This window comes from Ochotona curzoniae, unplaced genomic scaffold, assembly GCF_017591425.1.
Source record: "Ochotona curzoniae isolate NIBS_2020 unplaced genomic scaffold, NIBS_Ocur_1.0 scaffold_1852, whole genome shotgun sequence".
NCBI lineage: Eukaryota > Metazoa > Chordata > Mammalia > Lagomorpha > Ochotonidae > Ochotona > Ochotona curzoniae.
Genome location: NW_024467087.1, coordinates 43353164 through 43366628, shown reverse-complemented (window position 1 = coordinate 43366628; position 13465 = coordinate 43353164). Strand labels below are relative to the sequence as shown.

Sequence of the window (13465 nt, the reverse complement as noted above, 5' to 3'; positions counted from 1 at the left end):
TTATTGTTAACATCCGTCAACTCACAAAAGGACGAGGAAAATTCACTACTGATGCGCCTCTCTCTTCTATTTGTACTGTAAACAGGCTTATGTTATTACGTTTCCTTTATCTGGACACATTTCTTCAGCATTTCCAAGCAACTATGATTTAATTCCCTTGCTATCAGAAACAGATTTTTTTGCTTCACTAATAAATGATCCTCTCAAATACATACTTTGATCACAGCCTCAATTTTTGTTTTCTTTTTACAGTTCTGTGAAGAAATAAAGCTTTCTTCAGATACTCCATTCAAAATTTCTAATTCTTCCTATGAGTTTTCTTTCTATACTTTTTTCTTTACACTTTGATGAAGAAGCTATGCTGTGTTGAGACACTCCATCTTAATTTTCTATTTCGTTGGACTGTTGCTTTCATAGCTGTTGGGATATTGTGATAAATGCTTAAAATGGGTAATATCAACAGATGTTGTATTATTTTGTACTGCCATGATTTAATAAGCATGATTTACCGTTTAATTTTATAACAAAATCGTTTCTGCTTGATTGTCTTGAAAGCATGATATTCCATACCTGGCTTTCTCCTTTTGTCTTTGTCCTGGGCAGGCATTGGTAATAATCCAAAAAAAAAAAAAATCTGTCATGTTAAGGTGACACATGTGGCACTTGAAATCTGTCAAATAATATATGTATCACTGCAATTTGCAGTGTGTTGAACAGTGATGTGAAGTCATGAGGGTGTGGCGCAAGGTCTCTTCCACAAAAATCCACCTCCATTAAATATATCACAAAATTGTCCAGCAATCATTGAGCTGGATTTTCTCAGCTTCTTTGGAAAATCTATCCTTTTTATATACCAAATGATAATTGTTAGCTACTTTGCCTTATATGACAATATTACATATATCTGTATATTTTCTGATATGTGTGTCATATACATTAAGCTTTCAAAACCAGAGAAAACTTAGCTAAATATTTATTTTTAGCTGAATGTTTAATCTGTTGTTTAAGTCAGCCATATTCTATAACTGAGTACATAAGTTCAGTTCCTGGCTCCAACTCTATTTCACTTTCCTCCTAATGCAAACTCTGGAGGTTAATGCTGTTGATTCAAATGATCATCCAACATTTGGGAGACCTCCTGGGTTCAGACTTCTGAAACCGACACAGCCCAAGTGCAGTCACTGCTTGCCTTGGTAGGCATTTGGAGAATGAATCATCCAATTGCTTCTCTCTTTCTCTCTCTCTCTCATTCCTTCTCTGTCTCTGCCTCTCAAAAACTTTCACTCCATCCAGTGGTTAAGGATGCTCTTTCCACACTTTGCAATACTTGGGTGCAATTCCCAGATCCATCTCCTGGCTCCAATTGAGATTCAGGGAAGCAACAATGAGGACTCAAGTCTGCAACACCTGGATTGAATTCCTAAATCTTCAAGCTGGCATTTGGGGTTTGACTCAGTCATGGGGACACTCACTTTCCTCTTTCATTTCCTGCTTATCCTTTTCTGCCTCTCAAATAAGGGGAAAAAAAAAATATATATATATAGGTATATATATATATATGAAAGCAGAGAACATACTCTTGCCTAAGGTAAATTAAATGGATACAAACATATTTTCAAGACACTGATAATTATCCTCAGCTGATAGGCTAGTAGCTGTGTATTGCTTCATAAAATCCTTGGAATTTATCACATTCAGTAAGTATTTTTGTTTGGTACATAGCAAATTTGCATTGTGGTGGCACACAAAGGATAGATTTTAATTTGAGACAATGGTGCACTCAGAAACATAGCCCTTAAAGTCATTCAGTTGTGAAAGTATTAGACTGGAAGTCTCTCCAGCTTAAATTTCTTCCACTTAAATATTTTAAATTGTCCTTCACAATCCCATTCATATGCATAATAGACCACTTATGTGTAAACCTGAAATGTCAATTCCATCAGAAAATAAGTGTGCTTTTTCCCTCTCTCTCCTATTTTAATTTCTAGTAGCTAAAGCTGTTCCTGGCACATTGTAAACCCTCAATAGCCTGTTTGTTATGAAATATAATGTCTAGAAACAGTTTTCTCAAAAAGTATTGTATGTACCTGTGTCTTATTCTTATGTAAAATGCAAGAGATATTTTTTCACTTCCAACAGACAGCTTAAAATATTTCTATGTTTTTCTTTCCTTTTAAAGACAATGAAGGAGGTGGTACGCTCTCACACCCCCATCAAAGAGTCAACCACTGTGGAGATCTGGACTCATCCTCAACCACAGGTATGAAAGAAATACTTCTTTACAAAAAAAAAAAGTACCCCTATTGTTTTTAAACTATTCTTATTAACAGTTAAGAAAATGCTGTGTATCAGTGTCCAAAGTATGAAGTTACTTAAGGAGGCTTTGTGTGGGGCCCGCATATTGAAAGTATGACAATAAATTTGAATTTCTTTCTAGTGTAGTTTGATAATATTATTGAAGGTGAATTTTTTGATCAAGTACAATAATTCCTCTAAGATAGTCTCCTAAATAAATCTTCTATGGATGCCTAAAAATAATTCTTGAGATCTTGGATTTATAAAAATTGAGATCTAGTATCTAATATGATTTAAATTTCAGGTCTAACAACATAGTACAAATGTTTTATTCATAATATAAGTTTGAGTAAAACTTCATTAATTCTGAGGGAAGTTAGTCGGAATTTGAAAAAAATAACATACTTTTATTGGAAAAATAGAGGTGTATTTTTATTTATTTGAAAAGCAGAGTTACAGAAAGGAAAGGAGGGAGGGCAGTTGGGAGGAAGAGAGAGAGAGGTCTTCTATCTGCTGTTCAGTTCTCAGATGGTGGCAAATGTCAGGGGTGTGCCAGACTAAAGCCAGGAGACTATTACATGTGTAAAGGGGCTAAACTACTAGGGCCATCTTTGGCTGCCTTTCCAGGTGCATTAGCAGGATGTAAGATAAGAAATGGAGTATCCAGGATTTGACAGGGGACTAATATGACTGATGTGTCACTGGTGTTAGTTTTAACAGCTATGACCACACTATTTTGCGTTCTGTGATTGCTTAACTACTGTTAATAATGATGTGGATAAGGAAACAATGAGACATTAAGGACTGCCAGAACACAAACTTGCCCACAAATGTGCACTGGCCAGTCCCAATATCCTTCTCTTCTGATCCAACTTCTGGCTATAGACTTGGCACACTCACTTCCATCATGTACCAGATGCCAGATCCTAGAGAAGATAATATGAGCTGCAAATCCACTTTATCTGATTATTCAATTAGGGCACCACTCCCTACGCTACAAAAGAATAAGCCTGATGTTGGTGGGGGCATTTCTCCCTCATGAGGTAGGAATCGCTACACTCCTTTTTGAGTATTCCTTTTGAGTACTGTGCAGTAGCATTCCTTTAGCTAAATCATGCTTTCCTACACACCTGCACCTATGTCACCTTGATTTCCTTTGTGGAGGCAAGATCCTGGCCAGAACCTCACAACAGTGAGGTTGTGAGGTAGCATTTGGACTGTGACTTCTTGGGTATCAAATGGTTAGTCATTAATTTTTGCATAACTAATTGCTTTCAAATGCTTTATATTTATTAGAAAGGAAACACATTCAGAAAATGCAAATACAGTAGAGTAGCGAAAGTGTGGTAGAAGGAAAATCACATTTGCTTATTTACCATATTTTATGGTTTCTGAAATACATGAAACCTATGTGTTCAGTTATAATAGAATTAATGTCTATAACTTAATTATTTTACTAATATATGCACTGTGGGAAAAAGTGAATAATTTACAAGCATAAATTGCAACCTAATATGAGTCCAAATTGTCACAAGTTTTACATTGTTTAAATCCAAAATGTATCCAAATTTGGCTAAATTTCTACCTGTAACTTTAAGTCTGGCATCTCTGATTATGTTCAAAGAAAACTGATAAGTGTATATAATACTAGGAGAGCCTAATATAATAAATCATCTATATTTGTATCAAAAAGATATCTCAGATTTTTCTTATTGCTTCATCAACTCCTTGATTAAGAAGCTCTAAGCCGTCAGGATGGAATTTTTAAGGAAACATACCTAATTTGTAAATTCATACCCAAATGTCTCAAAATTCAACCTATCAATACAACATAAGTTATGACTATGGGAAATAGTTATAGGTCACATGGAATCAAACTCTTATATAATTCTTATCCTCCATGAGTAAGATGTTAAGTGAGTGAGATTTTCTTCTAGCCAATTAGTTACTTCTTGAGTGTAGTCTACTAAATGAAATACTATGTAATTAACTCTAATTATATCTCACCAGTAGCACATTCTTTCATTTGCTAAAAGAAGTCAAATCTTGTTAGAGAAATAATCCTTTCTCACATAGTGGGTGCTTTCTGTTTTATCTTAACTTATTAAGAACATCTGTTAAGTATTTGATAGTGCTAATTGTCCTTACTGTAAAAACCTTCAATTGCAACTTAAGATATACAATAGAGTGGTGGGTTATGTTGTATATTTAGCATTATCAAGCCCAGAATATAAATAGTGATTTTCAACCTTGCTTTAGATGAACATTAGCCTTATCATCAAAAGGTTGAAGGAAAGTATTTGTTCTATGAATATGTTTTTATGATTCTTTATGAAACTTTTCATTTTTAAGAAGATATTCATTACTAATTTGGAGAGCTTAAAAAGCAACCTCAAAATAGAAGCTAGTGAAACAAGAATGTAGCCCGAAAACTAAATCATTTGTATTTCTCCACTGAAATCTTTAATTTTTTGGCAATGTACACATTAGCCACTCAGATGTCAAGTACTTGAAATTCATGGTACAAACACTGACCTTGTGGTTTTACTTTTCTTTGAACGGGAAGTGATGCAATGATGTCTCACAAAGCAGAACAATTCCTAGTTGTAAAAACTAATTAAAATTGCAGGTGAACTATGAAATCATGGGTTCTTTTCATCTGGTACAGAGCATAAAATAAAACAAATGACAACTATTTCCTCATTTAAAAATAGCCGTATTGCTAGAATCTTTAGAACATATTTAGTTAGATGCACACTGAAGTTCAAAATAAGATTCCAAAGAGATAGTATGAAATTAAACATCAGAAGATATATCTCCCAGAAGACCTTTTACACTTGTAAGGGAGAATGAGTTTCTGAACATTTACCATAGGAAGCATATCAATTGCTTGAAGTACTTAGAAAAAAATAGAGAGCTACTCAAAAATGTGCATTGAGAAACTTTGCATATTTGCATATGCCAATTACAGTGGATTTCCTATTTTTTAATATGGCATTTTATAATGACTTGATTTCTCACCTTTGACAAAAATTCTCCTTCACATCTTCCTGCACTGCCCTTGATTCAGAGCAATTATGATGTTAAATGAACTAGCAAATGTAAAACTGAATAATACTCTGTCAAAAAATGGAGCAAAATAAACGTGGCATACTTAGTGAAGCATTTTCATCCTTTTCCTTATTACTCCAGAGCAACTGCATAGTTTGAAAAATTATGACATTCTGATTATAATATAGATAATATCTTGGTTACCACGTTACTTTGCTAAATTCATATGTATTGTCATCATATTTTATACACATTGAGAAATACATAGCTCAGAAGAATGATACTGGACAACTACTGAAAAAGGGCATTGGTGACGAATGGATCTGTTGCTTCATTTCAATTTACTAAGTCTTAGTGGCCAAGGCAAAGACTTGTGTTACTTCAAGGAGCATCAATGCTCTCTGGCAGAGAAAGTCAATAAAATACTGTAAACACTGTGAAGTGATAGAAAAGAAATAGTAAAAATGAAAAGAGTAATGAACTGAAAAGAAGATAGAAATTAAATGTGGCAACATAATTTATTTTTTTTTTCTTGAAATGTGTATCATAGCATTATATATCAAGACATCTAGTAAGGAATTAAAACAAAGAACTCATGTAAACCTCTTGAGTCTATTGGTACTTTCTCTCTTGTATCATTAAAAAAATGGGGCTAAAGGAGCTGCTTGTAAGTACTGAAGTCAGAATGTAAATTCCCTGAGTCTGGCCCCAAAGCACATCTCCATAACATACATGTGATCATTTCTCACCATGAATAATTGTACACGAACATTGTACAGCAACAATGAAATGTATTCCTCTTCAGGGAATATACAACAGTAAATAATAATGCTTTATCATTGAAAAGAATTCTATTCAGGCTGAACTATACTTATACATATTTACATATGATATATTAAGATGACCCCTATGTGGTGTAGAGTGAAAAGAATAAAAACGCCATCATGAATGTGAGGTGTTAGACTGAGCTGCTGTTGAACAGCTTGTTAAGATACCACTCGGAAGGCTGGCATTCCATATTTCAGTCCTCGTTATTCTAATCCTGATTCAAGTTCCTGCTAGAGCCTCAAGGGAGGCAGTAGAGGATGACTTGAAGTGCTAGGAGTTGTGCCACTCTGTGGGAGGCTCATGTGCGATTCAGTAGTCCTAATTTTCCTGCATTGGCCTGGCCCATTCCTGGTTGTTGCAGGTATTTGGAATTTGGAATTTGGGAATTCATCAGTTGATTGAAGACCTTTCTCAATTTTTCTCTCTCTTTACCCTACCTTCCTTACTTCCCTCTCTGTGCTTTAGCTATGTAGCAATTTAATTTTCTAAAAAAAAAAAAAAAAAAAACCCATGAAAATAATCCCCTCAGTGCATAGTATTTAAAAATATCAAATCTTCCTTCAGAAACCTTAATAAAAATCTTCTTGTACAATGGCAAAGGCTAGCTAACAGTCATAGAATGTGAGGATTTCCACAATTTTAAAAAATTCCTTCTAACCTTGAGATTGTGGCTAACAGGATCATTATAATACTTTTATATTCCAAATGACCCATCATAGCTGACAGAATAGTTTCCGAAAGTTTGAGTTTCTGTTTTGTTTTTCACTGTTCTGTTTTGTTGATAAATAGAACACCCAAATGAAAATTTAGAAACTTCTGGTTAATAGTCAAAAGATGCCCTCTATTATTTTCTTTTCTTTTTCTTTTAAATTTTTTTTTAAGGATTTATATTTTTATTGGAAAGGCGGATATACAGAGAGGAGAGACAGAGAGGAAGATCTCCTGTCCGATGATTCACTCCTTAAGTGAGCACAACGGCCGATGCTATGCCGATCCGAAGCCAGGAGCCTCTTCTGGGTCTCCCACGCGGGTGCAGGGTTCCAAAGCTTTGGGCCGTCCTCAACTGCTTTCCTGGGCCACAGGCAGGGAGCTGGATGGGAAGCAGGGCTGCCGGGATTAGAACCGGCGCCCATGTGGGATCCCAGGTGTGCAAGGAGAGGACCTTAACCACTGCGCCATTGCGCTGGGCCCTATTTTATTTTCTTTTTGCAAGGAAAAAAAAAAAAGAGGAATAATTCTAGAAAACTACCTTCCTAAAGGATATGAAACTGAAGGCTGAAATTTTAGACTACTTTTGGTCAGCATTTTGTAATGATGTTAATAGTGTGTCTACTCAGTGGAGACATTTATAATGTTAGCAATACAAATATTTTGGAAAAATGTGTTCATGAAACTACAAAATGATTTCTAGTGTACACACATCATTAGCTATTTTTTACTTGTAAGCCATAGTGTTATGTCATATACTATTTTTGATAATTTCAGTAAGTAACTCATTTTTTTGGAACCATGTATTTCATAATTTATGTTTCCCTCAAAGCCCAAAGCACATATCTTTTGCCTGGGAATTCAGGATGTGATTTTGTTATTTTTATATGTTATACAACAAATTGTGTATTCTGTGAGAGTATGAGACCAATATTTTTTATATTTCTGTCTGAGAAATTTTGAATCCTTTTCACTGTCAAGAGTGGTGTTGTGGAAAACCTTAAACTCCAAGTCAGGTTTAGAGATAACTCTTTACCTTAGAAGAAGAGAACTTTATTTGTTTATTTTTTAAAATTATTTTCCATGATACGGTTTTGTAGGTATAAGTGTCCCTCTCTCCATCACCCTCCTTCCCCTTGCACGGACTCAAAGCAAATTTTGAGCTGTGGGTTTTTTACATCCCTTTCTGTTGTCGAGGAAACTGAGGTTTGGAGAAAGTAAATAAAATGCATAACATCGTACAACTTGCAAGTGTTTGGATAGAGGCATTCAGACATGAGTGTTCTGATTCTAGAGTTCATGCTCTTTAGCTAAGCATATACTGCCTTCCATTCTTGAAATATTCATGCAGAATGGTTCCTCAGTCAATGTATATGACAGTTGTGAGCAGACAACCATAGATTCCATGGCGTGTTAATGAATCTCAGCAGTAGAGCAGATGGAAGTCATGTCCACTAATAAGAGGCTTGGTAGCCCACATAGCAGAAGATTATGCAAGACAGCTGATAGGGATTCATTCTTTCGGAGCTCTTATTCCATAAGACATTGACAACGAATTTTGAAAGAAAGTAGCTAACTGTGATGTTTATGTCTACTGATTATGAGGCTTTTAAAAACAAACACAGAACTTTACTGTTATTCAGGACAATCATAATTCAAACGAATAGAATATAGCTTTCATTTTTTCATAAGGGAGAAATCAATGATGGATTAACTTATAATTTGCTTGCATAGAGTTTTGGATTACAATTCATCAGCTTTATCTGGTTCTTCTAATCATGCCTAGAACTAAAGAAAAACCAAACTATATTAAAATATAGAATCTCTTTGGGGACACTGAAATGAGATAGTAAAAGCTGATTGCTGTGTTTCTCATATGATTCATAAGGGAAATATTTTGGGAATGCAACTAAGGTCAATTGAGAGAAGAATGGAAACTGGGTGAAGGTGGGATTAGAGTCAGGATATCATGCTGGGTAAAGGTACTGTCTTTAAAGGAGAATTGCCAACAGGATCCACTGGAATGTCCAAAAGGTGTTATGCTTAACTTGGACTAAATCCCAAAAGTCAAAGGTCCTGACCTGGTGGGAGGGATTCTTTACAAAATAGATGTAAGCAGTACTAGAACTCAAGGCTAGGAACCATTTTGTATAATTCCCCATATAGTAAGAAACCAGTCATGCGCTCCTTAACTGTATAGAGAAAGCATAGGACAGATAGCAAGTTATTTGAATTGTTTTTATATCTTTAACTCAGGGATATTCCATTATTCTCATAGTATTGCCATGGAGGTTAACATGATAAAAAATTCAAAGTGGGGACATAATAAATATTCAATACATTTTCCATATTATTTTTTTCCTCTGGACATACTTAAAAATCAGAAGGTATTATAAGAAGCATGGGGATATCTTAGGCATATGAGCTAAGCAAATGAATTTGGTGTAACACACACAAACATTCAGATATCCACAGTAACCCAGTGTGTTAAATTCTCTACTTAGATAATGAAACCTGTGTCATAAAGCGCTGCCAGGTTGGTGCAGTTGGTTCTGACCCCAAGTAGAGAAGCAGAGTTGACCTTTGTCTCCGACAGTTAAGCCGACTGAAATTCTTCAGGCCTATCTACAAAGGAAGATTAGATAAATGCCAGAGACATCATATATCCATGCCTGTTTGTTGATTTCAACGGCAGGTGTAAAGAAAAAATCTAGTTCATTTAAGTCAACATATCAATTTATCAGATCATCAGCATTTAACTAATACTAAAAATTCCTTTCTTTGGTTAATACAGAACAATTATATGTACATTACAAAGCACTAACAGAGAACTATTATAAGCACATTTGTCTTTGAGAAAACATGACTAACTCATCTATGTTGTAGCAGGTGTATAGGCTTATAGTTAATTTAACCAATGATATAATCTAGAACTACATTTAAAATAATAAAAATAGATTATTTGGGATGAACCTAACTGAGATATATTTTATTTCAGTTTGGTTCATTCCAAATAATCTCTTTTCTCTAGTCAAATTCATCATGTGCTCATGAATTATATGATAGCATCATTTTTCCCAAGAGACTTCTGTTTCCTTTTTGTCACTCATGTGTTGGTTACTCAGTGGGCATGTTTTTTTCATGGTGCTGTAATTTGTTGCAGTTGTTGTGCCTGTTCTAACTCATACCAGTTGTTGACCTTGTTTCATGGCTTCTCACTTACCATAATGTATAGTGATGGAGTACTGGGGTCTATCACATATAGACATGGGGGTATAATGGAACATACATCCCTGCTTTCAGATGAAAGATGAATTCCCAATGAAACTATTGGACATGTGTAAACAATGGGATGCTGGACTGACATTGTCTGTACCAACAATGTCGGGGTACACTCAAATAAGAGACTGATAGAATTATGATTCCTTATGAAGGACTACACTATTGTAACAAAATGGGAAAAATCTGATGGGGGTGGGAGTTTGGGGGAGTCCCAGCCTATACAAAATTGTACCGCATAATTAAAAATCCAAAATAAAAATATATTAAATAAATAAATAAAGTAATAAAAATAAAAGGGACCTTTTCAAAATCTCACCCTTAGGCCTGAAAGACCCAATGAATAACTAAATTTCCACTGTAATGGTGGAACAAGCTACACTATTTCATAGGTGTTTGTTTTTGTGTTGGTTTTTATTTTGAGCATGCAATGATTATAGGTTTTTTGGTGTGATGTGAAAATACTTGGCCCCGTGACTTTCAGAGGTTACTCAGTCTGAATGCTGAATCTGTCATTCTGGGATTTCTTTCATTAGACCCACTCTGTCTCACCATGTCACACTGTGTCAAATTGCTCCATTTGTTAGTGCACAAATATCAGAGAAGAAATGCTAGAATCATCCAGCAAGCTGCACATCTCAGATTTTCCTGTTTTGTTTTGTTTTCCTTTCTCTTTGACTTTGCAGTAGAGCGTCCTTCTCTCCTGCTGTCACTTCCTGCTGATAATCCCTATTAGGGTGCATTGTAGAGCTTCCTGATTTCTGAGGTTGTCAACCTTTATCTACCATGCAGAGCTCTTTTTTTTTGTTTTGTTTTGTTAACTAAGAGTTATTGAAAAAACTAGAGGACAACTTAAGACATTCAATTCATATGGAAACTCACTGTGTTTCTGCAAAGAACTTTAGTCAGGTATCACTTATCTTAGGAAGAATTCACCAGGGTTCCTAAAATTGTTTTGTCTGTATATTCTTTACAGTAAGACTGTAAAACACATCACTTGGACTATTGTAAAAAAAAATTTGCTCTGACCCTCTCCATGATATCTATCATTTTTAAGAGGCTTCTGTATCTTAAATTCTAAATTCCAACACCAATTTTGGATTATCTTAGCCTCAGCTCACTTCAGTTATCCCTGTCGCTTATTGAGATGTATTTTACTTACGTTCACACCCTGCCATGTTTTGATCTATATTAGGTTCAGAGGCAATTGAGAGGTGAGAGGGAGGGGCTTTTTTTTTTTTTTTTTAATTGTTTTTGATACAGTTTAGTTGGCACTTTCCCTCCCCTAAGTGCCCCCCCCCCTTCTTTCTGTTCTCCCTTCCTGTCTCACATTGGGTGTCTTTCGTGAATTTTGCCAAGTCTATCATGCTGCTGCTGGAGTGTTTACCTACAGTGTGGGAGATTGTCAGTCATTTCATTGTGAGTTCATTCTTGTATCCCAGGGCCCTAATGAGGTTATAATGAGGACTAGGTCTTTGTTATTTATGGGCAGTACCAGTAACAGTAATGCAAGGGACATTGATCGTCTCAGGTAATTACAAACAATCAGCCTTTTATGGATGGTTGATTAATGAATTACATCACAAGATCTTATTATAGAAGGTATAGGTAAGTATGAAGTAACATAGAGTGAGATTCACATATAATATCCCTAGATTTGACATCATATTATTTTATATTAGAGCAAACATATGATATCTGACCTTTTGTGATTGGCTCATTTCCCTTAGCATAATGGTCTCTAGCTTGGCACATTTGGCCACAACGTATTGCATTTATATTTCTTTAACAGCTGTGTAGTATTCCATAGTGTAGATGAACCACAGGTTTTTTTTTTTTAATCCAGTCCTCTGTCAATGGGCATTTAGGTTGTTTCCATATTCTTGCAATTGTTGATCGTGCTGTTATAGGGGTGCCTGTTGCTTTCTCATGTAATAAGTCTTTTCGTTATATTCCTAAGAGTGGTGTATTGCTGGGCCATACAGTGTTCTCCATACTGACTTCCATTGTGGTTGCACCTGCCTGCATTCCTACCAGCAGTAGAGTAGGGTTCCTTTTTCTCTGCAACCTCGCCAGCAGGTGTTGTTGGTAGTTTTCTGCATTTGGGCAATTCTTTCTGGTGTTAAGTGGATCCTCAGTGTTGTTTTTATTTGAATTTCCCTTATTACCAGAGAGCTTGAACGTTTTTCCATGTGTCTGTCAGCCATTTGAATTTGTTCCTTTGTAAAGTGTCTACCTATTTCCTGTGCCCATTTCTTGACTGGATTGTTTGTTTTGACATTATTGTTCTGGAGTTCTTTGTATATTCCGGAAATTAGCCCTTTATCTCCTGTGTAGTGTGCAAAGATCTTCTTCCATTCTGTTTTACTTTTGTTGTTTGTTTCCTTTGCTGAGCAGAAGCTTTTTATCTTAATGTAGTCCCATTTGTTTCTTTTGGTCTTGACTTCCTTTGCTTTTGAAGATTTTTCTGGGAAGTCAGTGCCTACACCTATATCTTGCAGAGTATTCCCCCAATTTTTTTTTTCCAAAAGGTTGAAGGTTTCTGGGTGTAGGTTTAGATCTTTTATCCACTTAGATTTGATCTTTGTGTATGGTGAATGGTGTGGGTCTTGCTTCTTATTTGCACAGGCTATTAGCCAGTTGTCCCAACAGCATCTAGTGAAGATACATTCCCTTTTCTCCCAGATTGTTTTCTGATTTCTTGTTGAAGATTAGGTAGTTGTGCCTCTGTGGATTCCTTTCTGGATTTTCTGTTCTACTCCATTGATGTACCTCTCTGTTTCTGCACCAGTAGCAGGCCTTTTTGATGGGAGGGGCTTTTAGTTCAGGCAACGAGTTTTATTGATCAGGAGAGAGTCTGACAGACTGCCCTCTGGTGGAAGACAGCCTGAGATCACTTTCACATGGTGTGGTGACCATGTGAGGGAAATGGCTACAAAGACTATGCAGTATTTGGCTTTGATACATTTTAAGCACAGGGGATGGGAGAAGGCAGCACTTTGGGCATGTGTGTGTGTAACATAGACACTCATCATGGCAGATGTTGACCTCTTGCACAGACATGAACTCAGGGTGGTTTGACATTCCAGACATTCCTGGATGAAGTGTCTGCTTGAATTTCAGGGTTGTGGAGTCACTTCTCAGCTCAACGTAACAGTTTACACATGCATTTCATGTTTTATCACCATAAAGCTAATTGTTTTTTGCAAAAACAATTTTTCAGAAGATAATGTTTTATTTATCTGAGAGGGAGTGAGAGTGTCCCAAGCCAGGGGATCATACCCTCTACAAAGCCCTGTAATGG

At 35.8% G+C, this 13465-nt stretch overlaps 1 protein-coding gene across 5 annotated transcripts in view; it reads left to right on the top strand.

Annotated features, from left to right (window-relative positions):
* PCDH11X (protocadherin 11 X-linked) overlaps positions 1–13465 on the top strand; it is a 606423-nt gene that overhangs the window by 246929 nt on the left and 346029 nt on the right. For 4 of the 5 annotated variants that reach the window (XM_040999470.1, XM_040999467.1, XM_040999466.1 and 1 more), the window contains exon 3: positions 2180–2260. The exons of the other annotated variant lie outside the window; for it this stretch is intronic. In XM_040999470.1, the coding sequence (XP_040855404.1) occupies positions 2180–2260 (81 nt within the window). The remainder of the gene's footprint in view (positions 1–2179; positions 2261–13465) is intronic. 5 annotated transcript variants of the gene reach the window in all.